This window comes from Micromys minutus, assembly GCF_963924665.1.
Source record: "Micromys minutus genome assembly, chromosome: 1".
Classification (NCBI taxonomy): Eukaryota; Metazoa; Chordata; class Mammalia; order Rodentia; family Muridae; genus Micromys; species Micromys minutus.
This window is the reverse complement of record NC_137969.1, coordinates 131,950,510-131,976,747: the sequence shown is the minus strand read 5'-3', so window position 1 is coordinate 131,976,747 and position 26,238 is coordinate 131,950,510. Positions and strand designations below refer to the sequence as shown.

The 26,238-nt window shown below is 39.9% G+C and overlaps 1 protein-coding gene across 2 annotated transcripts in view; it reads left to right on the top strand.

The window, feature by feature from the left end:
• Positions 1-23,895, top strand: part of CLOCK (clock circadian regulator) — a 78,406-nt gene extending 54,511 nt beyond the window's left edge. The window contains exons 15-23 of one of the 2 annotated variants that reach the window (XM_080930672.1): positions 391-466; positions 3,987-4,128; positions 5,055-5,155; positions 5,558-5,647; positions 8,894-9,046; positions 10,008-10,211; positions 10,828-11,030; positions 14,851-15,151; positions 18,536-23,895. In XM_080930672.1, the coding sequence (XP_080786798.1) occupies positions 391-466; positions 3,987-4,128; positions 5,055-5,155; positions 5,558-5,647; positions 8,894-9,046; positions 10,008-10,211; positions 10,828-11,030; positions 14,851-15,151; positions 18,536-18,709 (1,444 nt within the window). In that variant the 3' untranslated portion in view covers positions 18,710-23,895. The remainder of the gene's footprint in view (positions 1-390; positions 467-3,986; positions 4,129-5,054; positions 5,156-5,557; positions 5,648-8,893; positions 9,047-10,007; positions 10,212-10,827; positions 11,031-14,850; positions 15,152-18,535) is intronic. The other variant, XM_080930673.1, reaches the window with a different exon arrangement.
• The last annotated feature ends 2,343 nt before the right edge of the window (positions 23,896-26,238 follow it).

The following is a 26,238-nucleotide window of genomic DNA, read 5'->3' as shown; positions in this document are numbered from 1 at the left end:
ACTTAATGTTTTTGAATCTTAAGCTTACTTAATAGGTAGTGTATATAGATATGTAAGGCCTGACTTGAGTATTGTGCTGCATAGCAAAAGTTGTAACATCATTGAAATGCCAGTGCACTTCATGCAAAGCCAAAGGAAGAAGAGTGTGCCAGTCAGTTTTCATTTAAATGTCTTTCTCCTACAGGTCATTTGTAGATGACATAGTGTGTAGAACACAGATTGAATTTAGGCAGTAAGCTGTAGATACGTACTAGATTTGTTTAACAAATACAAAAAGTACAAAATTACTAATGGTTAAGTCAGATTCATAACAAACACCAGTTGATTGTATCTCTGTAGTATTTTAAAGAAATGACCAAACATTTAAAATATGGTTCTTTCCATTTGTAGTTATGCAGAAGTTAGGGCTGAAAGACGGCGAGAACTTGGCATTGAAGAGTCTCTTCCTGAGACAGCTGCTGACAAAGTATGTTTCTTACAGTCTCTTTAAAATACCTTGTTCCCCAGTAATATGAGAGAGAGATTTGATTATCCTTTATAATTTTTATTTTGAATTTACTATTTTAAACTCCCATTTGGATCTTAAAAGGAACCAAAGATTTTGCTCTTTAAAAGTTAATTAGGTGAGTGAATATTGGAATTAGCAGATAATCAGGATGAGTAGGTAATGTCGCAGGTTTTGGTCAAAAATGAGGATGCTTGAGTTAAGATGATTGGCTTTGAGATGTGACCAAGGATCCAAGGCTGAAGAGTAGGGAAGGTTCTCAGTGGCAGCACTGAGGAAGAATTTTTGGTGTCGGGCTTGAACAGAGGTGCTTTGTGAGTACTAAGTACAGGGATGCTGAGCCGGAAGTCACCCTAAGATTGATTCATGACCACAAGTCACAAACCATGTGACATAGTACGTATACTCCACACCTTAAGCTTAAGGAATGCAGGCAGGGATGGTGTGCAGCATTAGCAGGAGGACTTTTCCCTGTGGAGTTATGGTTTCAGAGTCTTAAGACAGAAAAACCCCACTTCTGATGGGACCTACCAGGAAGTTGGTGAGGTCTAGTGTTTCCTGTAGATGAGTAAAGTATTCAGAACCAAGGTAGAAAGTGCTAAGTAATTTGTTTATTATGACTTTGAAGGTGGATGGAAGGTTCTAGAGGCTGAGAAGCAGTGAGAGGTGTGCTCAGTGATGCAGGCTGGGAAGAGCTGCACGTTAGTGAAGGAGAATAAGGCACTGGGCACATGTCCTCCGCCCCAGAGAGGAACCGTGAGATCCAGTGTTTGCATTTACACATATTGGCATATATACAAGCAATTGTGTGTCACCTTGATAAATATCCATATTTGATTCTTGTTCACTGCCGTGTGTGGAAAGACTTTAGGGGATGATGATTTTATTTTAAGTGTGGGGTGGGTGAGGAAGCACTAGTATATATGTTATATCCGAGGTAGGGTTTGCTCTTGTCATGGTGAAGTTAGTATTCTCATCTCTATAAGGCAAGACCATCAGTTGAGAGAGGCCCACAGTGATTTATGTGTAGTGGAAAGGCTCGGGATAATTGTCAAGAATAGGGAATGAGCCCATTAGTACACATGAGCCACTTTGCTGACTAGAATTGAACGTACACTTGAAGTTAGTGACTACCATAGGCCACCTACAGTGTTTCCACCCTTGGGCCTCTGGAAACTGGAAACATGCTTTAAATTGGCATTTTAGTCTGTACTGCTTATAGGTACTGCAGTGTTTACTGTACCAGAGCAGAGACAATGGCTGAGGTAAGTTTAAGGAAAGGGTCAGGGAAAGGATAGGGCAGTGGTTAGTTCATCCACATAGTAAAGTTCACAGTTGAAGATTGGGAGCAAATGTTGAGTTTTGTAAAAATAAAGCACTATCGTTATTCTGCTAGTTATTTGTAAAAATATGAGATAAAATGTCGATTGTAATGATTGTAGGAGCACACTTTAGCATGGTAACACCCACTGTTTCACAGCTGTCACCACTGCCCATGCACAGAACCTCTTCATCCTCCTAAACACACTGCTAAACAGTTCTCTGTCCCCTCCCCTCCACCTCTGTCCAACTCTGGTCTTGTTTGTTTATTTGTTTTTAATTCGGCTACTCTGAGTACTGTGAACAAACTCATACAGTATTTGTTCCTTTGAGACTGGCTAATTTTATTTGGTATAATATTCTCAGGGTTCATTATGTTATAGCTTGTATCCCATTTTCTTTTGTCTTGAGGCTGAGTAATATATTCAATCATGTGTGTATCCTCTTATTAGCCTGTGGAATCCTGGGTTGCCTTCACCTTTCGTTTACAATAACAGACACCTATTAGAGTTTCTACTTCCTTTGGGGGGGTATATGCCAAGAAGTAGAATACTGGATCATATGATATGTTCCTCTTTGTTAAAATTTGATGGAAACTACCATTTTTTTCTGTAGAGGCCATACTATTTTTACAAGCTATAAGAATTCATGTTTCTTCACATCTTTACCATACTGACTGTTTTCTGAGAAGGAGGAGGTTTTGTTATTTTTGTTTTGTTTTGATTGAGACAGGATGTCGCTGTGTAGCACTGAGTGGCATGAACCCGATATATATACTAGGCTGGCTTCAAACAGAGATCTTTCACCAAGTGTGCCTCGTGGGTTGTTTGGTCCTAGCCATGCTAATAGAAGAGGAGTCAGCATGGTTTGATTTGTATTCCCTGGTTAGTAAGCTTGAGTAATATATCTGGTGAAGGTTTGATATCCTCTTTGGGGACGTATTTATTTTCCCTCTGCCTTTTTTGTTTTCTTACTTAACCATTCATTACCCTTTTTTATTTTTTTATTTTTTGATAGGGTTGCATATGGCCCAGGCTGTCCAAGGACGGATTATGCACAAGGATAACCTTGAACTCCTCCTCATCTTGCCTCTGCATCCCAAGTGTTTTTGAAGTGCTGCCATGCCTACCTTGTTCTCGTTTGTTTTAGGTGTTGTTTGTTTCCTGACAGGAAATCTTACCGTGTTGCCAAGGCTGAGCTCAGATGATCTCTTAATAGCTTTTGCAAATGATGTGTTTAAAGCTATGACCCAACCAGTTACAGTTGCTTGAGCTCATAATTTTAGCTTTTTGGAAACTGAGGCAGGAGGATTGTCACTGGTTTGTGGCTTGTAGTGTGAGACCTTGTCTCAGCAAGAAACAAGTGCATCTCATCATATGTGCTGTGATCAGTTTCCATTTTTATAATTGAGTTATCATTGTAGAGAGTTTTCAATTCTAGATATTAAGTACTGATCAGATAACAATGTATAAATACCTCCCCTTCTTATTGTAGATTGCTTTTATTCTATTGACATTGTCTTTTGATGCATAAATGTTTGAATTTTGTGAATTCCAGTTTACTGGTATATCTACTGTCATGAAACTATTTCCTTATGCTTTCTTTAAGAGTTTTACGATTTTAGCTCATAATATTTGATCTACTTTAAGTTAAATTTTTGAACTAAATACAAAAGTCTAACCTGAGACTTGTTATTTTTTAGAGAATGAAGACAAACTTTAACAGTATTAAAATAAGATTTTTTTCTTAATTAGTACACATTTACACACACAGTTTTTAGCTTTACTTTAGGCAAAAACTAAGAATAATTTTTCTGTGTGTGTGTATGTGTGTGTGTGCACTTGCACACGCGCACATATGTGTCATTCCTCACAGTCCACCTCATGTGAGGCACTGTTCTTCCAATGTACACACCAATCTAGCTGTCCCTTATACTTTGGGGATTCCACCTGTCCCTGCCTCCCATCTTGCCACAAAAGTGTTGGGATTACAAATGTGTTACTGCATCCTGGTGTAAGTGGGCTCTGGGAATTCAAATGTAGGTTTTTATGCTTTCATGGGAAGTACTTTTACACACTAGCTGTCTCTCCAGCCCCTGACAAAACTATATTGAGATCTATTGAGCACTAAGAAAACATTTATCTTCCTCTCGCCTCCTTAGAGCCAAGATTCTGGGTCTGACAATCGTATAAATACAGTGAGTCTCAAGGAAGCCCTGGAAAGGTTTGATCACAGCCCAACTCCTTCTGCCTCCTCTAGAAGCTCAAGAAAGTCATCTCACACGGCAGTCTCAGACCCTTCCTGTGAGTGCCTTAGCTGCAGATGAGGCAGAGTTCCCAAGAGCCTGTCTTCTCCATTGTTTGTGTTGCTGACACAGTACTTTTGTCAAGCGCATCTTTATATTCGAATCTTCTTCAGTTTTGAAGTAAAGCTTCCATTGAGAAGCAAATTGCTTCTCTTTAGAAAAGAGTTAAGGTGATAAAGTGATGATATGTAGGTGGTAATATTCTGCTTAACTTAAATTATTTCTCAAAAAGAGAAAATTCTGCCATTCATTGTAAAGCCAGGTAATTAAGGTATGTGAGTGTTTTGTCTGCATGTGATCTGTGCACTGAGTGTGCCTGGTCCCCATGCAGGTCCCCTGGAATTGGAATTATGGATGGTTGTCAGCCACCACACGGGTAATAGGAAGAGAGCTTTGGTCCTCTGCAGTAATAACCACTATTCACCACTGGGCCTTTGCTCTCGTGGCTTTTCCTTTAATTTACAAAGACTTATAATTGTCTTTAAATTGCAGTTGTATCTACAGCCATATGATCGGACTTGCCTCCTCAGTTGTATGCGTAGTGAGCTTGCGTAGGCTTCCTTGCTCACTGCTATTTTCTAAGTAGTGCTGCAGCCGTGTTATCAAGTTAAGTAGTGGAAGAAATCTGGAGTTGATTTGAATTACACAGAAGGATGTACCTTGTTGGTGTGCATGGATTTTTATATCTGTAGGGCGATCTGAAGCCTGTCCCTCAAGGGTATTGAGAGTGATGAGAGGAACTGTTTTTAAAATGATCCTATCTACATATTTGCTCTGTCCTTTAAAAGTAACTAAAATTAATATTATAGGCATAGATACATTTTTTATCTAATAACCAACTCAGCTTTTCTGTTTGCTGAAGCATGTTTTGAGATTAATCGTCCGCCCGTAAGTACTAATTCTGTTCTCTGTTGACTGATTCAGCAACACCGACGAAGATCCCTACTGACACTAGCACTCCTCCCAGACCGCATTTGCCAGCTCATGAAAAGATGGCGCAGCGGAGGTCATCCTTCAGCAGCCAGGTATGCTCCTCCTCTGACATCACAGCCCTCCGGGACTCACCTATGTCTGCAGTGCCCTTGCTGGAAGGACCACATCTTTTGCTGACAGAGGACACTCAAAATCTTTTCCGTATTTGCAGTTTAATACTACACTTTTGTTTTTAATTGTGACAAACTGCTAAGCGAGAACTACTGTTAAGTTCCAGTTGCCTTCAGTTCAGTCCACTCAACTTTTAATTGAGTGTACCTCCAAGAGCCTGGGAACCATGGGGAAAGAGTAGAAAGGGCAGCCGGCTCACGTCCAACACAACAGAATGTGACGTTGATTGTCACTGAATGATAAGCACGTCGTACTGTCTTGTGGTGGAAGTACTCACGGATGAGTGAGCGTCACCTCATTGTCATCTTTTATTTTGCTTCTAGTCCATAAACTCCCAGTCAGTTGGTCCATCATTAACACAGCCAGTGATGTCTCAAGCTGCAAATTTACCAATCCCACAAGGCATGTCACAGGTATTTTTGTTTGTTCTAGTTGAGCATTTACAAATGATAATTGCATTTAAGCAAATACGGTTTTATACATATATATATATACATATAGTTATAAAGGCAGTAAATCTTAATTGGAAGTATTTAGAATATGTAGTGACATTTTTATTATTTACAATGATTTTGGGTACCTCTGGACTCTTATGAGATAGAATCACAGGTACCTGTATCTTTAAAGATAAGTGACAGTATTATATACAACAGAGACTCTTCTAGCTTACTGTGCTATAACATCTTATGTATAGCAAAGCCTACAGGTATGATAAGCTTAAACATGAAGTATACTAGATCATTTTGTTCTCCATATAGATATTGAAAGACCTGAGTGACTATATATTCTATTGACTGATTTATGTGCACACGGGCTATGTATTTTGTTCTCTGTTTATACTGATGTACACATATCATATGCTGGTAGTATGTTCATATGTATATTAACAAGCTTCTTGATTTGGAGGGAATAACATAACTAAAATACCATGTTAATTTAGTCTGCACACATGACTTGGATCTTTAAACAAGTGGAAAAAGCCAAGTATGGTATAGTGCATGCCTGTGTGTGGGAGGTGGAAGCAGAAAAATCAGGAGTTCAAGGTTATCCTCAACTGTATAGTAAGTTCACAATCAACCTGAACTACATGAGAGCCTCAAAAAAAAAAAAAAAAAAAAAAGGAAATAAAGAAAAGCTGTTTAGAAGTGGAAGATGACCTTAGTCCAAAGGAGGCATAAATGCTGAAATCAGCAAGAAAAATGAGCTCCCAAAGCACCGCTGTGTACCTTCTTCTGATGATAGCTCATTTACCATTTCAGAAACATTAAGCACACAAATAAATAGTTATAAATATAGTGGGAAATCTTCCATTTTATTTAGCACTAAGTCCTGATTTCTAGTCACACTAACCTATTAAGAACTGTGTAACAGTACTATATTATTAAATATTAAATTGAATATTCACATCTTATTTTGAAGTATTGGAAGAATTTTTATGTAATATGCAGACATTTAATATTGTTTGTTCTTTAATCTCAGGTTGTATTTTCTTGAATATATATTTTTATATGTACTATATCAAGAAATACAACTAAGCGTTCAGTCTTCCTGTTTTCATCCAGTGTTTATTTTTTTGTTGTTCTTGTTATCTTGTATTCTGTGCTTGTTTCTATTTTTCTGGTTTGTAGTTATTAGAAATGGTTTAAATTGTGATGACATTTACAAATATGTAAAAAGGCATGAGAAAGTTGAAGTACTAAATTTATAATGTTTCTCAATCCTATTAGGATTTAGTACATAATATCAGTTGGTAATTGCCATCTCAAAAGTCAGTGTTTTATGCTTTAAATAGTAATATTCAGAAGTAAGGGATAGTGGTGCAATGCCTGGGAGCCAGAGGCAGGAGGATCACCAGAAGTGTGAAGCCAACCTGGTCTATGAACAAGAGTTCTAATCCAGCCAAGGCTTCATAGCAAAGCCATCTCAAAAAAATAAAAAAGAGTAATATTCAGTATCCTTTGGCACAAATTTAAGAAGAACTCATTTAGTTCAACCTTTCTGAAGATAGAACATGAAAAGGTAGGGTGGGCATTTCCCACTTGTTGTTCACTGCAGAAAAGTGAAAATAGATTTTTAATAAAGGGAAATGCTCTGCTACTCTGTGTCTACATAGTGCAGAGTACCTACTGAGCAGTGGCCTTCGCTGTGTCTGTGCTGTAGCTCATGGCTGCCGTAACAACCAGAAGATGAAAGTCCTGATGCAGAGGAACTGTGCGTTCACTCATGATCTCTTAGAGTTGCTTAGTCTTTAAAACTATATTTAAGCTGGTGTAAGGATAGTATTAGATTAAAAGTATTATATTTTTTTCAAAATAGCATCAGAATAAAATATTGGTTGTCAGTCAGATGCAGATTAGTGATTTTGATATGTGGGGAGGAAGGAGGACACTGGGAACTGAGACTTGAGCACTCTGAGCAAATGCTTTCTATATGAGCCCTCAAGCCCTTTCTTTTTACTTTTTATTCTGAGACAAGGTCTTCAAATGTTGCCTAGGCTAACCTTGAACTCACTCTGTATCCCAGGTAGGTCTTGAACTTGTGATCCTCCTGCCTAACTTTGGATTAATTCTGCTGATGTGCACACAGAAGGGACTCTAGAGATGACAGAACTTGCTATGGATTCATTCCAGGTGCCGGGTACATTCTCATTTGGTAAAATGTAGAAGTGAAGTGAGCAACTAAAGAACTCTACTAAATTGTTAAGTGCAATATGAGCTCGGTTGACAGTTTTCTTCTTTATTTTTTTCTTTCTTTCTTTCTTTCTTTTTTTTTTTTTTTTTTTTTTTTTTTATTTGTCAGGGGCTCACTCTAGCCCTGGCTGGCCTAGAACTTTCTGGTCTTGACATCACAGAGATGCCACTGCTTCTGCCTCCCTAGTGCTAAGAATAAAAGAATGTGCCATCACACCTGGACAGACACACACCTGGTCTAACCATAGTTTGTTCTTGTAATCAGTCAAGAAACAAGTCAGATATCAAAACATGCTAGAAATCAAGCGGGGTTAATATAAAAATAAATTAACTAGTAACTTAAAGAAGAATCTCTAAGAAATATAAGGCTATGAGGGCAAGCTAGATGGACAAGTGAGTAAGGAAGGGCACCTGCTGCCAAGCCTGACAGCCTAAGTTCTATCCCTCAAACTTACATGGTTAAAAGAACTGACTCTTACAAGTGTCTTCTGACCTGCACACTCTTTCTGTGGCAGGCGACCCTTCTCCCCATAGTAAATTGTAACTTGAAAGGAAGGGGAAACAGAAGATGTGAGAACAACCACTAGCCTGAGTCAGAGGGAGAAGAGCCAAGGAAGGAACTATTGCCGCTTCCTAAACACCCCACCCTGCGGGGGGGGGTGGGGGTGGCGCAGACCTTCACTGTAGTGCTCTAAAGAAGGGAAGCTACCCACTGGCACTTGTGATGGAAGAGAGGCATAAACACCATTGCCAGGAGCATCCACGCCTTCCTTTTCAGCCTCCCCACAGTGGCATCTGTGCAGGTTCCTGAGGGTCTGCAGGCAAACACTATTTTGAGCTCCAGCGCAACAAAGCAGAGTAGTCTGGAGGTTGGGAAGGAGTTCTCCGGACTGCTCTCGTCTCACTGCACAGCTGTTAGCACCAAGGGTTCTAAAGTATGCTGTGCTCTCTTTCCATGTGCGGCTTCAGTTTCAGTTCTCAGCTCAGTTAGGAGCCATGCAGCATCTAAAAGACCAGCTAGAGCAGCGGACGCGGATGATAGAGGCAAATATTCATCGGCAGCAAGAAGAACTAAGGAAAATTCAAGAACAACTTCAAATGGTCCATGGACAAGGGCTACAGGTAATTTACTCTGTTTGAGCACAGAGAATCTCTTTCACGTTTTAGGTTCCTAAAATTGGCTTCTTTTTTTCTTTTTCTTTTCTTTTTTTTTTGTTTTAATGAAGAGGTCTATTTTTCCTAGTTCTGAAAACATTGGCTACCTGCTTAATAGTATAGAGCTTCTAAAAATACTCATGCTAAGGATATTTCTATTAGCAGCACTAGTTTTTAGACTAATGAACTTGAAATTTTAGTAAGTTCAAGTCCGTAATATAAAATTGTATTTTATAGAACATTTACAGTAGAGAGGTTATAATAGTTTTAATAAAATACCAATAGACATGATTCCTATTACCTGACTAAGACACTAGTTAATCAGCAGGGCCATCTAGGGCTTGGCTGAGGGGAAACTAAGTGATACAACTTCTGTCCATGGTTCATAAGTGATTGACAGTACGAAGCCGCCAGCAGCAGCCCTCTGAGGAGCACTAACACAACTAATTGATGCTGTGTGTGAGTGAAAAAAGTGAATGTGTAGCTTCATATTCCATTGCTCCTATTACTGTTCACATGAAATATCCTAAGGACTTATTACTTGACTGTTAAACTTCACTTTGCTTGTTTCCTTTCAGTGTTCTTTTTTGTAACTATAAAGCATATTTACGCTGGGAATGTAGTTCATTAGTAAACTTCTTGTAGCCCTGAGTTTAGGTCCCAGCACACATGCCCCCAATGTAATTAAAGATTATTTGTGTGTGCACGGATGTGCCACAGAGTATATGTGGCAATCAGAAGCTGACTTGGGGATCTGTACTTTCACCATGGGATCCAGAAACCAAACTCAGACTGTCTGACTTATGCAGCAAATTCTTGTACCTACTGAGCCTTTTTTTCTTCCTATTTTATTTCTATTTTTATTCTATTGAGCTTTCTATCCTGCCACTAAAGTAATTTCATTAAAATATAATCTTTATTTTCAAAGATGTTTTTGCAGCAATCAAACCCTGGGTTGAATTTTGGTTCTGTTCAACTTTCCTCTGGAAATTCTAATATCCAGCAGCTCACACCTATAAATATGCAAGGCCAAGTTGTCCCTGCCAACCAGATTCAGACTGGAATGAATGCTGGGCATACCAGCACAGGCCAGCACATGATACAACAGACTTTACAAAGTACATCGGCTGCGGTAAGTGACTAAAACATCTAGTTAGAAAAGGCTGCATTGTACCAGCTTTTAGATTTTAATAAAAGTTAGAGCATAAAATACTGATCCTTAAAATATTTTGTAGAAATTATGTTACTGTTAAATATTTCTATATTTAATGATTTTGTGACTTTTTTAAGGACCTAGTTTAGTAATTATGCCAAGCTCTTGTAACTTGCAGACTTTGCATATGTAAAGTCTTTGACTTGCCAAAGAGGGTGAGTACCAAAGTACTGAGTCGATAGACTGTTGAGGAAGCAGGAGAAGCTAACTCATTCTGTAGATTTCTGGCAACTCATTACTGTGTATCTGGGACTACACTTGAAAAATATGAGTGTGTGACCATCACTGACTTGCTTTTAACCAACAAGTTCTAAATATATATTTTACTTTCCTGTGAAGAGCATGCTTCTTTTAAAGTCCTAGTTTACATCCCATCAAAAAATCCAGACTTAAGTCCATTACTACGAGCCATCTAGATTTCTCTCAGAATCATATATTTTGCTAGTCCTTTTCTGTTGTCACCATTATCAGACAGCGAATAGTCGAAGCATGGTTTCCAAAACTGAGGTAATCTCCCTAAAATCTGTTCTGGCAGAGTCAGCAGAGTGTGATGAGTGGACACAGCCAACAAACGTCTCTTCCAACCCAGACGCCGAGCACTCTCACAGCCCCACTGTACAATACGATGGTGATTTCTCAACCTGCTGCTGGGAGCGTGGTCCAGATTCCATCCAGTATGCCACAGAACAGTACCCAGAGTGCCACAGTAACTACATTCACGCAGGACAGACAGATAAGGTAGTTGTCATACTTCATCTATTATTTTCAGATTAAATTGATTGGTTAAAAACCTAGGGCTGGAGAAATGGCTCGGTGGTTAAGAGCACTGACTGCTCTTGCAGAGATTCTGAGTTCAAATCCCAGCAACCACATGGTGGCTCACAACCATCTGTAATGGGATCTGATGCCCTCTTCTGGTGTGTCTGAAGACAGCTACAGTGTACTCACTGTACATTTTTTTAATTGAAATAAATGCCATATCTATTATTAAATTAGTTAGCAGAATAACATTACATTTTATTTTTCATTCCACACTGAGCTAATGAAGAACGACACAGTAGAGCACAGTGTCACAGTCTTTACGGGCTCTGAAGTGCTGCACATCCTCCTGAAGATGTGGAGTGTGCCAACAGGACAGCTTGTCTTTCTGCTCAAATGTTTAAAACGATAGAGTAGTGTCTTCCTTTATTCCCATGGCTCATGAGAAAATGTATGTTTTTAATATTTTGGCCAAGTGCTGTGGCGGGGGAGGGGGTGTTGAGCTGTGGTCTGGAGTTGGAAGCCCGAAAAGCTGGATTAAAACACAGTTTTTCATGATAACAGTTTACTGGGAAGCTTTTTTTAAACTATAAGTTCTCTGTGGTCTTAAATACATGATATGAAATAGTTCGATGTTTTTGTTTCCTTCACAAGTATACTGCTCATGTATTTTGCAGTGCTGTTGAGTAATATGATTTTTTAAAATTATAATGTTCAGACCAAGGAAGGTACAGGATTATGTAGGCAATGAGAACAGAGAATCTGTTGTTCTTAGCAGCCATGTTTGAGAACGTCTCATGAATGCACTTGGGAATGCCCTCTGTGGGCGGACGGTTACTTGTGTTCGGTTTGTTAGCTTGTTTGTTTGTTTCTGGTGATTGGGCCCAGAACCACCAGAATGCTAGGTATTCTTCATGCTAGGTATGTGTACTGCTATGATGTGTGCTCCCAACCAGAAGGTGGTTTTAAAGCCTGAGAAGAAAGACACCAAACTAGAATGCTGACATGAATTTTGGAGGATGTATTTTAGCAACCATTTGTAAATACATTTTTGGGGGAGAGATATATTTCAGCAGACATTTAAGGTCTTCTTTTTTTAACAGAACACGAGAGATTAATAAAAATAAAAGGATAACTAGCTCACAAATATTTGGTGGACTTTATAGGAAAGGAAATGAATTTTATGGGTTGAAGCAAGAGAGTCAGGAAAAGCTTAGTGGAAGAGCTTGTTGGCCTGTGTTGTAAAGAACATGGTTTGAGGTTTCTGTGGAGAGTTCAGAGATACATTATAGTGAGAAGTAACTGTATGTCCATGGGAGGTAAATAAGTGTAGATTAAATAATGTGTTTGGTGTCAGGAATGGCTAGCGTGTTCCTTGCATTTATTTATTGGTGGAGAGTGAGCAGGTGTTTATCATTGCAGGGAAATAGACCCTCAGCTCATCTGTGACTGAACAGATACAATTGTTCTTTCCTTGAACTTGATTCATGTGGAAATTTGAATGGTTTATTTATTTATTTTTTGGCTTGTTTATTTTTATTTTGTACCCATGCATTTGGTCCTTAAGTTTATATTCTTACAGAATTTAAATTTTAAGGCCTGACATGAATTTGGTACACATTTTTAAAGGACTTGGGATGTGACTTAGTAGTAGAGTACAAGTAGCCCAGGGTTCAATCTTTGGCACTGCAGAAATAAATAAATAAGTCATTTTTCTCCTGTGGACTAGATTAATACTAAACACATCTGAACTGAGCCAGTGTGTGAACTGTGAACTGCAGCTTTGTCGTCTCCATCTGCAGTAGCCACTGCTGTCACCGTGCTAGGAATGAAACTCATCCCGCAGGAAAGGCACACACAGGGAATTGTCATCAAACATGAAAGGACAAAAAGAAAAATCAGTAAATCCTGACAGGAAATAATATGCTGTGTTGATTAATTTCACTCTGATTTATCCTTAAAATGCCATTTCTTCTTAGATTTATAAAATAAAACCTTAAATATAAGTTTTTTACAAATGTAAATTTTTAACATTATTTTGTAGTAGTCTTAATTTGGTCATGAATTAGTTGACAGTGTAGTAAAAGAATCATGTTCAATACATACTCAGCATCTAAGTACCTTGCCATTTTATAAAAAGTTCAGTTTTATAGATTTAAAATATCTAACTGGTAAAATACATATAACAAAATCTGTATTAACCATTTTAAAGTTTGCTGTTTAGTGGCCTGGAGTACATCCTTGTCTGGTTTCACCTATCACCACAACCATCTTCAGAACATTTTTCCATCTTACCAAGTTGAAACTCATTAGACAGTCCCTTAACCTTTCTGCCTGTTGCTTTTGGCAACACATTCTACTTCCTGTTTATATGAATGTGACTGCCTGAGGTCCTTTGTGTAAATTGACGACCCATTTTTCACCTTTGTGTGATAGGTTTATGTCACTTCACACACTTTCCTTAGGGCTCATCTGTCTTTTCACATACCAGATCCTCTTTAAAGACAAAGATTCTTCTTTAAGTAATATATAGATAGCATTTTGCTTTGCTATCCTGTCTGGTTCCTTGGCTTTCTTCCCACTTCTGACTGCTATGCATAAATACAGCTATGCACAAAAGTGCACATGTGCCTGAGCCCCGGCTTTTATTTTGCCTTGGCTCTGTGCTGTATTCAGAACAGAATTTCTTCCTGTAATTCTTTGAGAAAATGTTATAGGGTTGTCTGGGTTAGTTGTTTGTCTACTTGACAGGAGCTAAAGTTGCGTGGAAAGAACCTCAGTTGTAAGAACACCTCCTTCATAGTGTATGGAGTCAAGTCTGTCGGGTATTCCTTGATGAGTGTCATGTGGAAGGGCCTGCCTACTGTGGACAGTACAGTCCCCTGCCAGGAGGTTCCGGGATTTATAAGAAAGCCCAGAAGAACAAACCAGTAAACCAAATCGTATCTCTCCATGATTTCAGCTATAATTCCTCCCTCCATTTTCCCTGCGTGGCTTCCCTTAGTGCCCTGTGACTTGGGATGTCTAAGCCAAGTAAACAATAGCTCCTCCTCGTACTTAGTTTTGGTCCTGGCTTTTATCATAGCAGTGGAAAGCAAACTCAGGCAGACATTTTCCTAGTCTGTTAGGTTCTTCTTTAATAGCTGCCCTGATTGGTGTGCCATGGCTTTCTGTTGTTTTCATTTCCATTTCTCTCACCATTAGGTCTAGTGAAGAGTTTCATACGTGTCTGTTGTTGACTTGTATTTCTGGGAGGAAAGTTCTAACTTCTGTCTAGATTTTAAATGGGCTGAATGTTGTTTGTAAGAGCGCTTTATATGTCTGCTTAAACTCGATGTTGTCCACTTGACTTTTTTTTTTTTTTGTAATGTCACCACCTCCTTGTATTTTTGGTGTTGTCAGGGAGATCATTGCCAAGTCCAGTGTCATGAAACCTGTGTACTGTTTGTTTTGTTTCAGAGTGTGATGTTTACATCATCTATTTAGGTCTTTCACCCATTTTCAACTAGTTTTTATATGTGATACGAAAGGCCCTTCATCTTAAGTATGAGTTTTTTTTTAAACTTGTATTTGGCTGTGTGTATTTTTGTTATAATATGTTCACTATATTATATATTTTTTGTTTTATTGATATCTACCCCCCAAAAAAAGGTCTTTTAAAATTACTTTTGGTGCTGTGCAAACACTGCCATTTTATAGCATAAGGAGCCATTTCACAGGGTTTTATCTGAGATGAATACTCCAGTGATAGGCTGAGTTATGCATTATCCTTTTGACTCCATTTTGTTTTCTCTCACAGATTTTCTCAAGGTCAGCAGCTTGTGACCAAATTAGTGACTGCTCCTGTAGCTTGCGGGGCTGTCATGGTACCAAGTACCATGCTTATGGGTCAGGTGGTGACTGCCTATCCTACCTTTGCCACACAACAGCAGCAGGCACAGACATTATCGGTAACGCAGCAGCAGCCGCCGCAGCAGCAGCAACAGCAACAGCAGCCGCAGCCGCAGCCGCAGCCGCAGAATCCCCAGGAGCAGCAGCTTCCTGCAGGTCAGCAGCCAGCTCAGGCCCAGCTGGCCCAGCCACCACAACAGTTCTTACAGGTAACTCCCAGAAAGACACTGCCTCGAGGTGATGGGCTATTTTATAATCAAATAAGATGTTAAATGAATAGGTTATAAAGGATCTGGGGAATTCTTAAAAGCTTCTTGTGGAATGTAAGTATCTAAGAAAACAGAAAACAGTAGGGTTGGCTGTTTTACCTTTACTTCAGTCTTGGAAAGCTTTTGAAGTCTTGCCTAGCCATACTGAGTTATACAAACTTCTGGGTAGTGGCCTACTTCTACTCAGATCAGGTTACTTTTTAAGTCTGTTTTCTCTCTGAAGCCAATATTTCTGGAATTTAATAAAAAAACCAGTTTTTCCTTAGATACTATAAAACTGTACTTTTATTGGGCAGGTACATGAAGAAGGATCTCCTTTTGGGCATAGGAGTTACCTTACTCATCAGGTCAAATTTGTTAGACTGTGGTTTGTTTTGTTGTGTTTCTATCTGCCCTGGACCTCACAGAGATCCTCCTGCCTCTGCCTGCTTCTGCCTATTGAGTGCTGGGATTACAGTCATGCAACACCATGCCAGCTTATTAGAATTTTCTCGTTAGACATTAATGTCAGAGGTGAAATCCAGTGTAGATTTGGATAGGTTATCACTAGCACTTGAGCTCCAAACTCAGGGTATCCTTAATTAAGTCATTGCTTCACCATTTACATGTGACCTTTGGCATAGCACTTAAACTAGTCAAACCTCATTAATAACATTAGACATAATAATAGTTAATACTTTATGCTTTTCTTAAATTGCTAAATATCCTGTTAGCTAGCTGGCATTGATGACCATATTATTGGCAAATGTAGTAAGACATTTGTAAGCATGACAGCACCCACCCAGGCATCATGTGGATAAGCCATACAGAATGCCCGTCCTTGGGGTCCAGAAGAAAGTCACCTGGATGGGAATCCTCAGCAAAGAACCAACAGAACTAGTTTCTAGACTCCAGTGTTGGGGAATCTGGTGGATTGAGATCAGTCTGCAGACCCCACATGGTGGGAGAAGAGAACTGACTTCAGATTGTCCTCTGACCTCCACATGGGGACCCTGGCAGGTGCACACAACACAGTAAATAAATAAATGTTAAAAAATATTTTGTAATACAATGAACAGTCTCTTCTTCCCTGCCCTCACACAAAAATGCACCGCCAAACAAAAGAATCATAAAGATATTATATGGACAACGTTCTCCCTGGACATACTCTAACGGAAATTAAATACTATATATAAATCCCTTTGACTTACTAAGACTTGTTCTAGTAACAAATCAAGGAGAAAAATTGTGAAGGTCCTTGACAAGTTTTCTTGTCTTACGTTTTAAGATTGCCCTTGTGTTTGTGTGCATAGTTTCCTTCACACACACTCACAGGTGCCCCTCACCCACTTTAGCTGCAGTTCAGACACACTGTAGCCAGAAGGACATTCCTTGAAAACTCCATTCGCTCACCCAGGCCCTGTCTGTGGACCAGAGTTACAGACTCACAAACAGCCTGTTAAAACATGGTGGAAGAAACAGTCATAAAATTGACACTTTGAAGGTCAGACATAGGAACTGAAGCACACTGTGTGTCTGGCCTAGTGATGGGGGAGTGTGCTTGTTCTTTATTCTGTTCCCTCCTACAGCCACACAGGCCTTGAGCCTCCAGCTGTGTCCTCCTCCTCCTTCTTTAGTGCTATGGCGACTTTGTACAAAGTTAAAGGCCACAGCTGAGAGAACTGGGCAGCTTGACCGAGTCACACTCTACAGATGGAATAGCTCATTACCGCAAGTCTACGTAAGGCCTGTGCTTGCTGTCTGACTACATTTGCCAGTGCAAATGTATGAAGAACAATAGTCAGCCCTACGGGTTCTTCCTCAGTGCACCTTGCTTTTTTGAAACAGGGTCTGTAGTGAGAATCTTGGGTTTGTATTTTTAATTTTTTAATGGATAGTTTATGTATTTGCATTTCAAATGTTATCCCCTTTCCCAGTTTCCCCTCCTTCTGTGAAGATGCTCCCTGTCCCACCCACCCACTCCCACCTCAATACCCTGGCATTCCCCTACCCTGGGGCATTGAGCCTTTACAGGACAAGGGTTTCTCCTCCTATTGACACCAGACAATGCCACGCTCTGCTGCATATGTGGCTAGAGCCATGGCTTCCCCCATGTGTACTGTTTGGTTGGTAGTTTAGTCCCTGGGAGCTCTGGGGAGTCTGGTTGATGTTGCTGGTCTATGAGGTTGCAAACCCCTTCAGCTCCTTCAGTCCTTACTCCTAACTCCTCCATTGAGATTTCTGTGCTCAGTCTGATGGTTAGCTGAGAGCATCTTAATTGTATCAGTATGGCTCTGGCAGAGTCTTCCAGGAGACATCCATATTAGGCTCCTGTCAGCAAGCACTTCTTGGCATCATTTTTCTAAAAACATGGAAATAGTATAAGAATACATTTTTACTTTAATCTGAGGTGTGAGATATGACACTGCGTCAGAGTGTCCACAGCAGCTGACTATGACTTGCCTTGTCCTCTAGCAGGGATATGATTTGGCAGCTGCAGATAGATTCTGTGATTGTGTGACATTTGGAATTCTGAGGACTTTTCAGAGGGTATATAAATGCTAGGGCCCCGAGAGGTGGGTTGTTGGTTGGTTGCTGTTGGTTGAAGTTTGTTAAGTAGTTGTGCACAAAGAAGAAAAAGAAATTAGTATCCTGGTGGCAAAGATTAAACTTGCCCCAAGGAACTCAACACTCCTTAACAGCACAAAGTGGTCTAATGATAACACTGCTTTCCGTCCCCTTACTTTATTCAGGGATCTTCCTTTTCTGTCCTTTCCTCTCTAGTGTTACAGGATTGAAGGGGTGGGAGAAGTGGAGAAGGGTGGGACAAAAAGGAACCCACAAAGTAGCAAACCCTCAACCAGGGTTTCATGCCATCTGTGGTTCACTTCCTAGGTTGTCTGGAGAGCCTTGGAAGTCCTCCTGTCTTCCACATCCTGGATTACAAGCTCTTACTGATGAAGCTGTTTTCTCAACCCCTGACTTGATTCTCTACCAACAGGCAGACCTGTGTGCACTCTGTCTGACCAGGCAGTGTTCGTGTCCTGTGCAGACACGGCTGTGCTCTAGTTTACTGCTTAGAATTTGGGCCTTAGGAAATACGGTAAAATATGTGGTTTGTCTCAAGGCAAGTTATACCTTAGACCACGAAATTCCCATCAAGAATTTCCCTAAAAAATTCAGTTTTATTATGCTTTCAGAAAGAAGGCAAGGTTTCTGTTTTCCAATAGTTCTTAGATTAGCAAACGGAATGAGAGTTTAGACCCTTGTCTCTGGACAGTGGGCAGTGTGAATGGGCAGGTGTGAAGGCATAAAGCCACACTGCATAATGCTTTTTGTTCTTAGACGTCTAGGCTGCTCCATGGGAACCCTTCGACACAGCTCATCCTCTCTGCTGCCTTTCCACTACAACAGAGCACTTTCCCTCCTTCACACCACCAGCAACACCAGCCTCAGCAGCAGCTCCATCGACACAGGACTGACAGCCTGACTGACCCTTCCAAGGTCCAGCCACAGTAGCATGCACTTCCTCTCTCAGCAGAGGAAGGAGGCGGTCAAAGACTCGCTCAGATGGCATGGAGTCAGAAGCTCAACAGTTTCATGAGGGTAGTCTGGACTGTTGAGTTCCTCGAGTATTGGTAGGAAATGCTGCCCGGCGCTTCAGATGTTCATTGAATACCAGCCCGTGGGAAATGGTCATAAGGACACAGCCAATTCTGACAGTTTCTTTGCCCAGGTATTTTTTGATAGAACGAGTATATTGCCAAATGCTAACAAGTTCAGCTATCAACCATAATCTTTACTGAATCAGCAAAGCACTAACAATGTTGGTAGCTCTAGTGGGTCTGTGCCTGCATCGAATATTCAGAGGACACACCACTGCCAGGGGTTTGCTTAGAATGCCATGAAGCTATTCCAGTAGTTAGTAGTCCCAGCCCAAACTCCTCTCCCTGCTCAGATAATGATGGAGCCGTGATTACTTTGAGAATGTTGTGAGGGTTTAAATTATCTGGGTAGTGATGCTGTAGAGATGTATATGTGTCTGGATGGAGGAGAGAAAGCAGCTTTGTGTATGCAGTATGAAAGCATTATCTGTCCCTCACAGGTATGAGTACATTTCATTAGGTTTTGACACCACATACAAACTGATAACAACCTCTCGTTTCCTTTTGTTTACAACATGGTAGTGTTCTAGTTACTTTTCCAGGGCACAAGTCTTTTTGTTCATGCTTTGGCTGTGATGTCACAGTTTGTTCCGTAAGGTATAATGTGCTGCTGGGAATGGAATTTTTTTTAAGGTTAAATTATTGCTACATTTCCATTTATTCAGAAATATCCCTTATTTCATTATGTTTCAATTATGCTTGAGAGAATTGCACTGCTTTATTACTTTAGATGGTTGGTTGAGAGTTTGATCTCATATTTTGATATATTTCATAGTTGGAATATTTATGTAAATGGTTTTCAACAAGCCTGAAGGTAATCTCAAGAATGTTTCAGTCATAAGAGTAAAGTTTGCACACAAAACATTTTAGGCACTTTTTTAACATTCTCAGAGGTGGGAATTTTAACTTTTAGGATTTGTTGGAATCTTTTTATTATCCTTAAAATTTTCAATGCTTCTTTTAGTCAGAAATGATTCAGGGTTATTTGAGGGGGGAAAACCCATAGTGCCTTGATTTTAATTCAGGTGATAGCTCACCATCTTGAATTCATTGTCTGGTTTCAGTAGCAGTTTTGAAACCTTAGTACAGTTTTAGCAGCATGTGGGTCTCAGTGTCATTCTCAAGTTCCCATGAAGACTGTGGTGTCTCTTAGACTGCCCTAACAGCATCACAGTTGATAATGTGATCCCGAAACTCTTTCCCGTCTGTATCTTCCTTTACAGCTAAGTAATAATCCTCTTAAGAATTGCCAGTAAATACTTGCTCAGAGAAAAGGGGGCAGGTTGTCTTTAACCCTCATCGAGGCACTAGAAAATAGAACACACGTGCTTTTTAAAGATTTCATTTGGCAATATCATTCTCTACAAGTAATAAATTCCAACAAAGCTACATATATTTTAAAGGCATTTTTAGATTTTATGGTACTAATAATGGATTTTTCAATGATGGAACAAAAGATCGTAGAAATTAGGAAATAGAATAAGAAGTGTTACAGAGAAAGGGGGCGAGTGTGGCAGGTTAGAACTGACCTAAGGCCAGTGTGTGATGCTGAGGCTGCTAACAGGTGCTCAGCAGGGAGAATAATAGCCCAAGGCACATTTGCTAGGTAAGGGCTCAGGGGAGCTCTGAGTCGGCTGTCTGTCTTCAGCTTCGATCTCATCCATTAAGTGTGTCTTTGTTTTCCTGCTCACCTGACTGCAATTAAGTTAGAAAGTTAGTGATGAAAAAGAAAACAACCAAAGAAAAATGGTACCTACCCTACCCTTCTGCAAAAGAAGTGTGGCTAGATGCCAGTCAGTAATTCACATATCAGAGTTCTAGCTGACATCCATAGGAATACCAGAAAGTTGTGAGAATACACACGTTTATGCAAGTTTGTACACATGTGACAAAATCCATGTAAGTAGAGTACACACACTGCTTTTCTCCCTTCCAAACTGCCTTCTTATCTTACACCATTCCACATCATCTTAGTTGTGCCTCATTTCTCTTTTTGCATTACATAGTAATAAGGATTTAGCTACAGGAGACACAGCATGCTAATTATGCAATTCCTGTTGTTCTTCACCAGTTCATCTTCCTGCTTAAAAGTAGCAGTTGCTAAAGGAGCTCCTGGGTGCTGACATCGCTGTCCATTCATGCTGGGCAGTAGTTGTCAGGACTAGCTGCCTCTTCACTCCTTAAGTCTTGGTTTCTTTGGATAGGAAGCTATCTCTGTCTGCTCCCCACAAGACTGCAGTATTCTGACAAAGGTTCATCTTTTACCTGTTCATTTCTGTAGCCAAAGCTGACTGAAACCCCAAATCTAAATCATGAAGATACCAAATAGAAACACTTCTCAGCTTCTTAGAAATCTTAACTTCCCTTGCTCTATTTCATGGGGATTCAATTTTCTTTAAAAATGTTGATTCTGGGCAGCGCTTTTTAGTAAAGAAATTGTTAAGGTGAAGGTCAAACAGGTTCTTGTTGCCCTGCTTCAGGTACCTTGCCTGGACTGCTTCTGCATGGGGTGACTTGGTGTTGCTAGACACACAGGACTAGAACAGAAAACACAAAGCCGGCTTCAAAGCAGAGCCTGGATATTGAAAAGTAGTTCTCTGTCCCCTTAGACTGGGGGAAGCAGCTGTGGTGGTGGGCAGGCTTGCTGACTGCACTGAGCCCTTTGCAAGCTCTGTCCTCAGGGCAGCAGTGAGGGCTCACTCTGCTGTCACAGTCTCGGGGTGGGACTGTGCTGCCAATAAAAGAATGCCAGTGCTGATAGCGCCATGCCAACTAGCAAGTGTTTGAATTCTGTGTGCTGGAGAGTTGGTCATTGCCTTAAAGCCGTCTCTTGGAAGTTGGGAGCACTGAAGCAGTCCAGCTGTATATGGGCATCACATAGAGGGAGATGAGCCTTGTTCAAGCCTTAGAAAGGACCCTTAGTCTACGCAGGTAGATTCTTTTCACTTGGATATTAACTGTGTTTAAAATGTTTCCACTATGTTGAGGCAATTTTTTTAAAGTGGAACACAGATAGCATTTTTAGTTATTTCTTTTTTCTGTTTCTTTGGTGATAAAGGTTTGTTGGTAAATGTTTGTGTAAAAGTTGTTTCCAGTACCTGTGGTCCTGTTCTTAAAAGTACCAGAGTCCACAATGGAAAGTATAAACACTGGATATTAATATTGCTGAGGGTGCATAGCCAGGAGAGAGCTGACTGGAACTTCTCAGTGGTGAAGAAACAGCACAACGGCACTTGCCATTTTCATAGTGATTGCATAGAGACTTTCTAAGTTTGTCTGGATTGAGTAAACACTCTTCTAAGAGGAGCTTCTCAAGTAAATGCAAAGGAAAAGAGTTGACTATTTTTATAGCATATTTAATATATTTGTATATATCTATGAGTGTAGTAGGAACCCTCCACAGGCCTCCCACTTTTCTAATTCCCTCCCCTTTTACCATAACCCTAGTACAGCCTCATCCGCATGGGTAATGTGCCTATTGTCAGCCTACCTACCAAAAGATAGTGCTGCTGCTTTGTGAGACAGGTGAGATCAATCTCATGCCTGGGGATCCTTTAGAGGAAGAGCACACACTTAGAACAACATACCACAGTTTAAAAGCATCATTTTGAAAGGTAATAAGCACTTTATTGCAATTATTCATTTAGATAAAGTTTGTATCTTAGGCATTAACCATTTTTAAAGGATCCCCTAATCATCACTTAGGTGAAATTATAAATGACACATTTCTGAGAAATGTTTAGATCCAGTGAACCGTAGCAGGTTTATGGGAGTGATTTCAAGGTAGCCAAATAAACTGACTTTTGTTTTGAATGTGGTGGAGTCAGGAGATTGTAGATGTGTAGTTTGATTTAAACACTATTGTAAACCTATCTTGCCTATTGTGTGGACACCAAAAGAGACCAATGAGCCTGTTTATTTTCAGAGGTCTAGGAATGTGCATCTGTCTGAGTAGATATACAGAACTAATCTAGAAACGGTTGGTAGTAGTAATATTTTAGGATACAGTAATTTCAAGAATTATTGAGTGTTTTAAATGTGCCCTGAAATGTTGGCATGTCATTTCAGCGTTCCCATTTGAGTTGCTCTTGTAATATTTTTGCACAAAAAGGACTGAGAACAAGACTGCTTTGGTTGGAGAAAACTATAATTTGGTCTTACTTTAATGTCTCCTGTGGAAACACCGGAGGTAAATTTGTTGGCATAGTTACTAATTCAGGATATTTAAAACAGTGTTGAACAGCTCATCAGAAATTAAGCAAACTTATATATTTAAAAATTAAAATTCTTTTTTTCCACGTGACTGTTTTGCATATTTTTTCCGTTGCCATACCACTACATTCCTTGTTTTCCTGACATGATACTTTGTGAAACATTCGAGTGTTCAACTTTCTAAGACGCCCGGGGTTTTCCTAGAAGCTATCCTAGTGAAATACATTATAGTTGTGTACAGTCTGTGGAGACTGAGATTCCACCAACACCACCAGCAAACCCTGAGGTGCTGAACTAAGCAACAGTCACAATATAAGAATTTACAGGACTTAGGAGAGGCTGCAAGGAACACTTGTTCCAGTTTCTCTGGGTCCCTGACATAAAGGCTGTGTATTTGTATTTGCATCTCTACACTGTCTAGTTAGTGGTCTGGTCTCATCTATTTAATTTACTGCATCATTCTCTCGTCCTGGGAGAACTGGCTCTTTGGGGCCATCACGACCCCACCCTCCAGTGACTCCCCACAGACAGACTGTCCCTGCACTTCCCTCCTGCCCTGACCTCATTCAAGGGAAGAACACTAAAGCGAACTCCTCCAGCCCCGCTCACACTGCTCAACCTTTCCTAGCATCACTGTTGTTCCCTGATCCATGGGCACTTTTTATACAGCTGCCCCCAACAGTCAAAGGCCAGTATGACAGAACCAAGGGCACATGTTGCCTCTGTTTTTGCCCGTTTGGGGAAGTGCTAGCAAAGTAGTATCTGTTCATGGCTGCCACCGTTACACCCATGTATGTAAGTCCTTACATAGTTAACAATGGATGCACACTGAACACTTGGAAAAGTTGGTTGTCTTTAGATCCTCCACAGTCCAGTAAAGTGGTGCTTAAACATGGGAAGCCTAGCTGTGAGGATCCTTCCTGCTCACACTGAGATATGATCCTCCTTTAGCACTATTGCGGCTCAGGAGTCCCACAGGCAGGGTCCAGCATACACAGGGATCCCCTGGAGAAGTTATTAAAATATTGTCAGACACAAAATGGGGTTAATTAATTAAAAGTCATTTAACTCTGAAGAGGGTAAATTCAAAATATACAAGTTTTAGATGTTTGCTTTTAAATGCAAGAAAACAAACTGTGACATCGCTTTAAATGTTTCATGTTTGAGTTGGCCTGTACTGGTTCACATTTATTGCTGGCAATGGTTTGAAGAGCACTACAAAGGTAAAATATAGAAAAAAAAAAACTGTTGTTAAATAACTAGACAATCATCTTAAGTAAAGACGTTGCCTTCAAAAAGTCCCTTATTAAGCAATGGGTGTGTCAGCCAGAACTGGAATTTTACACCATTCTAAAATTTTGAAATCTATTTTACTGCGGTTTGAGTTGGGGTAGCGCCAGTGTAGCACTTTCATATTCACCCTGTGTAAAGATTAAAGCCCAAAGACAAGTTAGTGCTGTACTAAAACCAGTCAGTGCAAAATATATATGTGTGTGTTTTATCTTTGTAAACTAATTGTTAAATTAGTTAGTAGTTGTACAAACGTGCACCAGGTTTTTTAAGTTCCGTGTGTCTTGCTGTGCTTACTGCCATGTTCTTGACATTGCTGTCCTTACTGCTTGGTTCTGGGGTTTAAATTAAAACAAGAATAAATAGAGCTCATCATTTCCAGCTCCAAAAGAGGGACATGCATATGGCTGCTTATCTCCAGATAAGAATCCTTGCCCCCTCCTCAAGCAAACATTTCATTGAAATAAGCTTAACTGATAAAGTGAGACTGACATTCTTTCAGGTATTACCCCTTTGCCAAAAGCAGAACTATGAGGGATTATGAATGGTTTCAGTGGTGCTATATTAGCTTCCCTGGTCTTCATAAACTACATTTGGAAATACAGTATTGAATAATACCAACGGAATATTGCCATTTCCATTCATCCCTCAGTTTCAATAGTTGGTTATACTTGTTTATCAGAGTTACCTTTGGAGAAGGAAAGATGTGTCACACTAGCAGGCCTTCGCTCAGGCCTGCTGCTGTATGACTGCAGAGCTCTGACTGAAAATCTCAACATACTATCGCAACGCTCTGGACCTCTGTAATGTATTCAGAACCTAAAACAACAGCAAAAGAGCCAAGCAGTAGCAATGTTTTGTTTTGGGTTTTTTTTTTTATTATTTTTTTTTTTTTTTTTGTAAATGTAAAGATAATTAGATCCAGACCTGTTTCCTTTGACTTAAAAATAAAGAATACCTCAGTGCTGCTTCTCAAGTGTCACCTGCTTTATGTGGCACATAACGTGTAAGAGTCCCCTTTGGATTTATAGAAAGACTATTAAATGTTTTTAAATCTGTCAGTTACATCTTCCTTTCTTTATTCAACACTGGGGCCTGTGTTAACAACGCTTACCTTCTAGCTTATGTTCTCCACTATCTCTCAGAAATGATGTCCTGCTGCTGCAAGACTTCTTCCTCCAACTTCTTCCTCATCCTAATCTCCTGCTAGGGCTAGGCAGCCTAGAGTGGGGCTTATCAGTTCCAGTGATGCCAGCTGCTTTCTGCAGTGACACTGTCTGGCAGTCTACAAGGTGTTTAACTCATGGGAATTGTTTTTCTATGTCCTTTGTTTTATTGAATTGGAAAACTCCTTAAAAACTTGCAGAAATGACTTCAATTTTTGTTACTGCCTAACAGTACCTGGGAAGAAGAGCTAACAACTAAAATAACTCTCAACAGTTTTCAGAAGAACATTAGGAGACTTAACTGGTTCTTCAGTCTCTTCAAATTACAAATTACATTGTGGACACTTGTCATCACTCAGTAAATATTCTATCATGTTCCATACAGGGAATTCCTGGACATTTCTACAGAACTGGTCTTCACGTGTAAAGTCTATTAAAGGCAGTGCTGCCACATTACACTAGAATACAGGTTGAGAGAAAACACCTTTGCTGTCCGGGTACAGTGGTGTCACAATACGCTGCGTGATCACTGAGGTTCCTATGGTCAAGGGAAACAGCCTTAGTCTAAGGAATGGCTGCAGGCTTTGGACTGTGCTGCATGTTATTAGTTCCTTGTAAGAAATAACAGAATGTATTAAATAATAGAAAACATTACTATTTTAGTAAATCAAAGTATTTTGTATAACACAACAAAAAACAAGTACTAGTTACACAC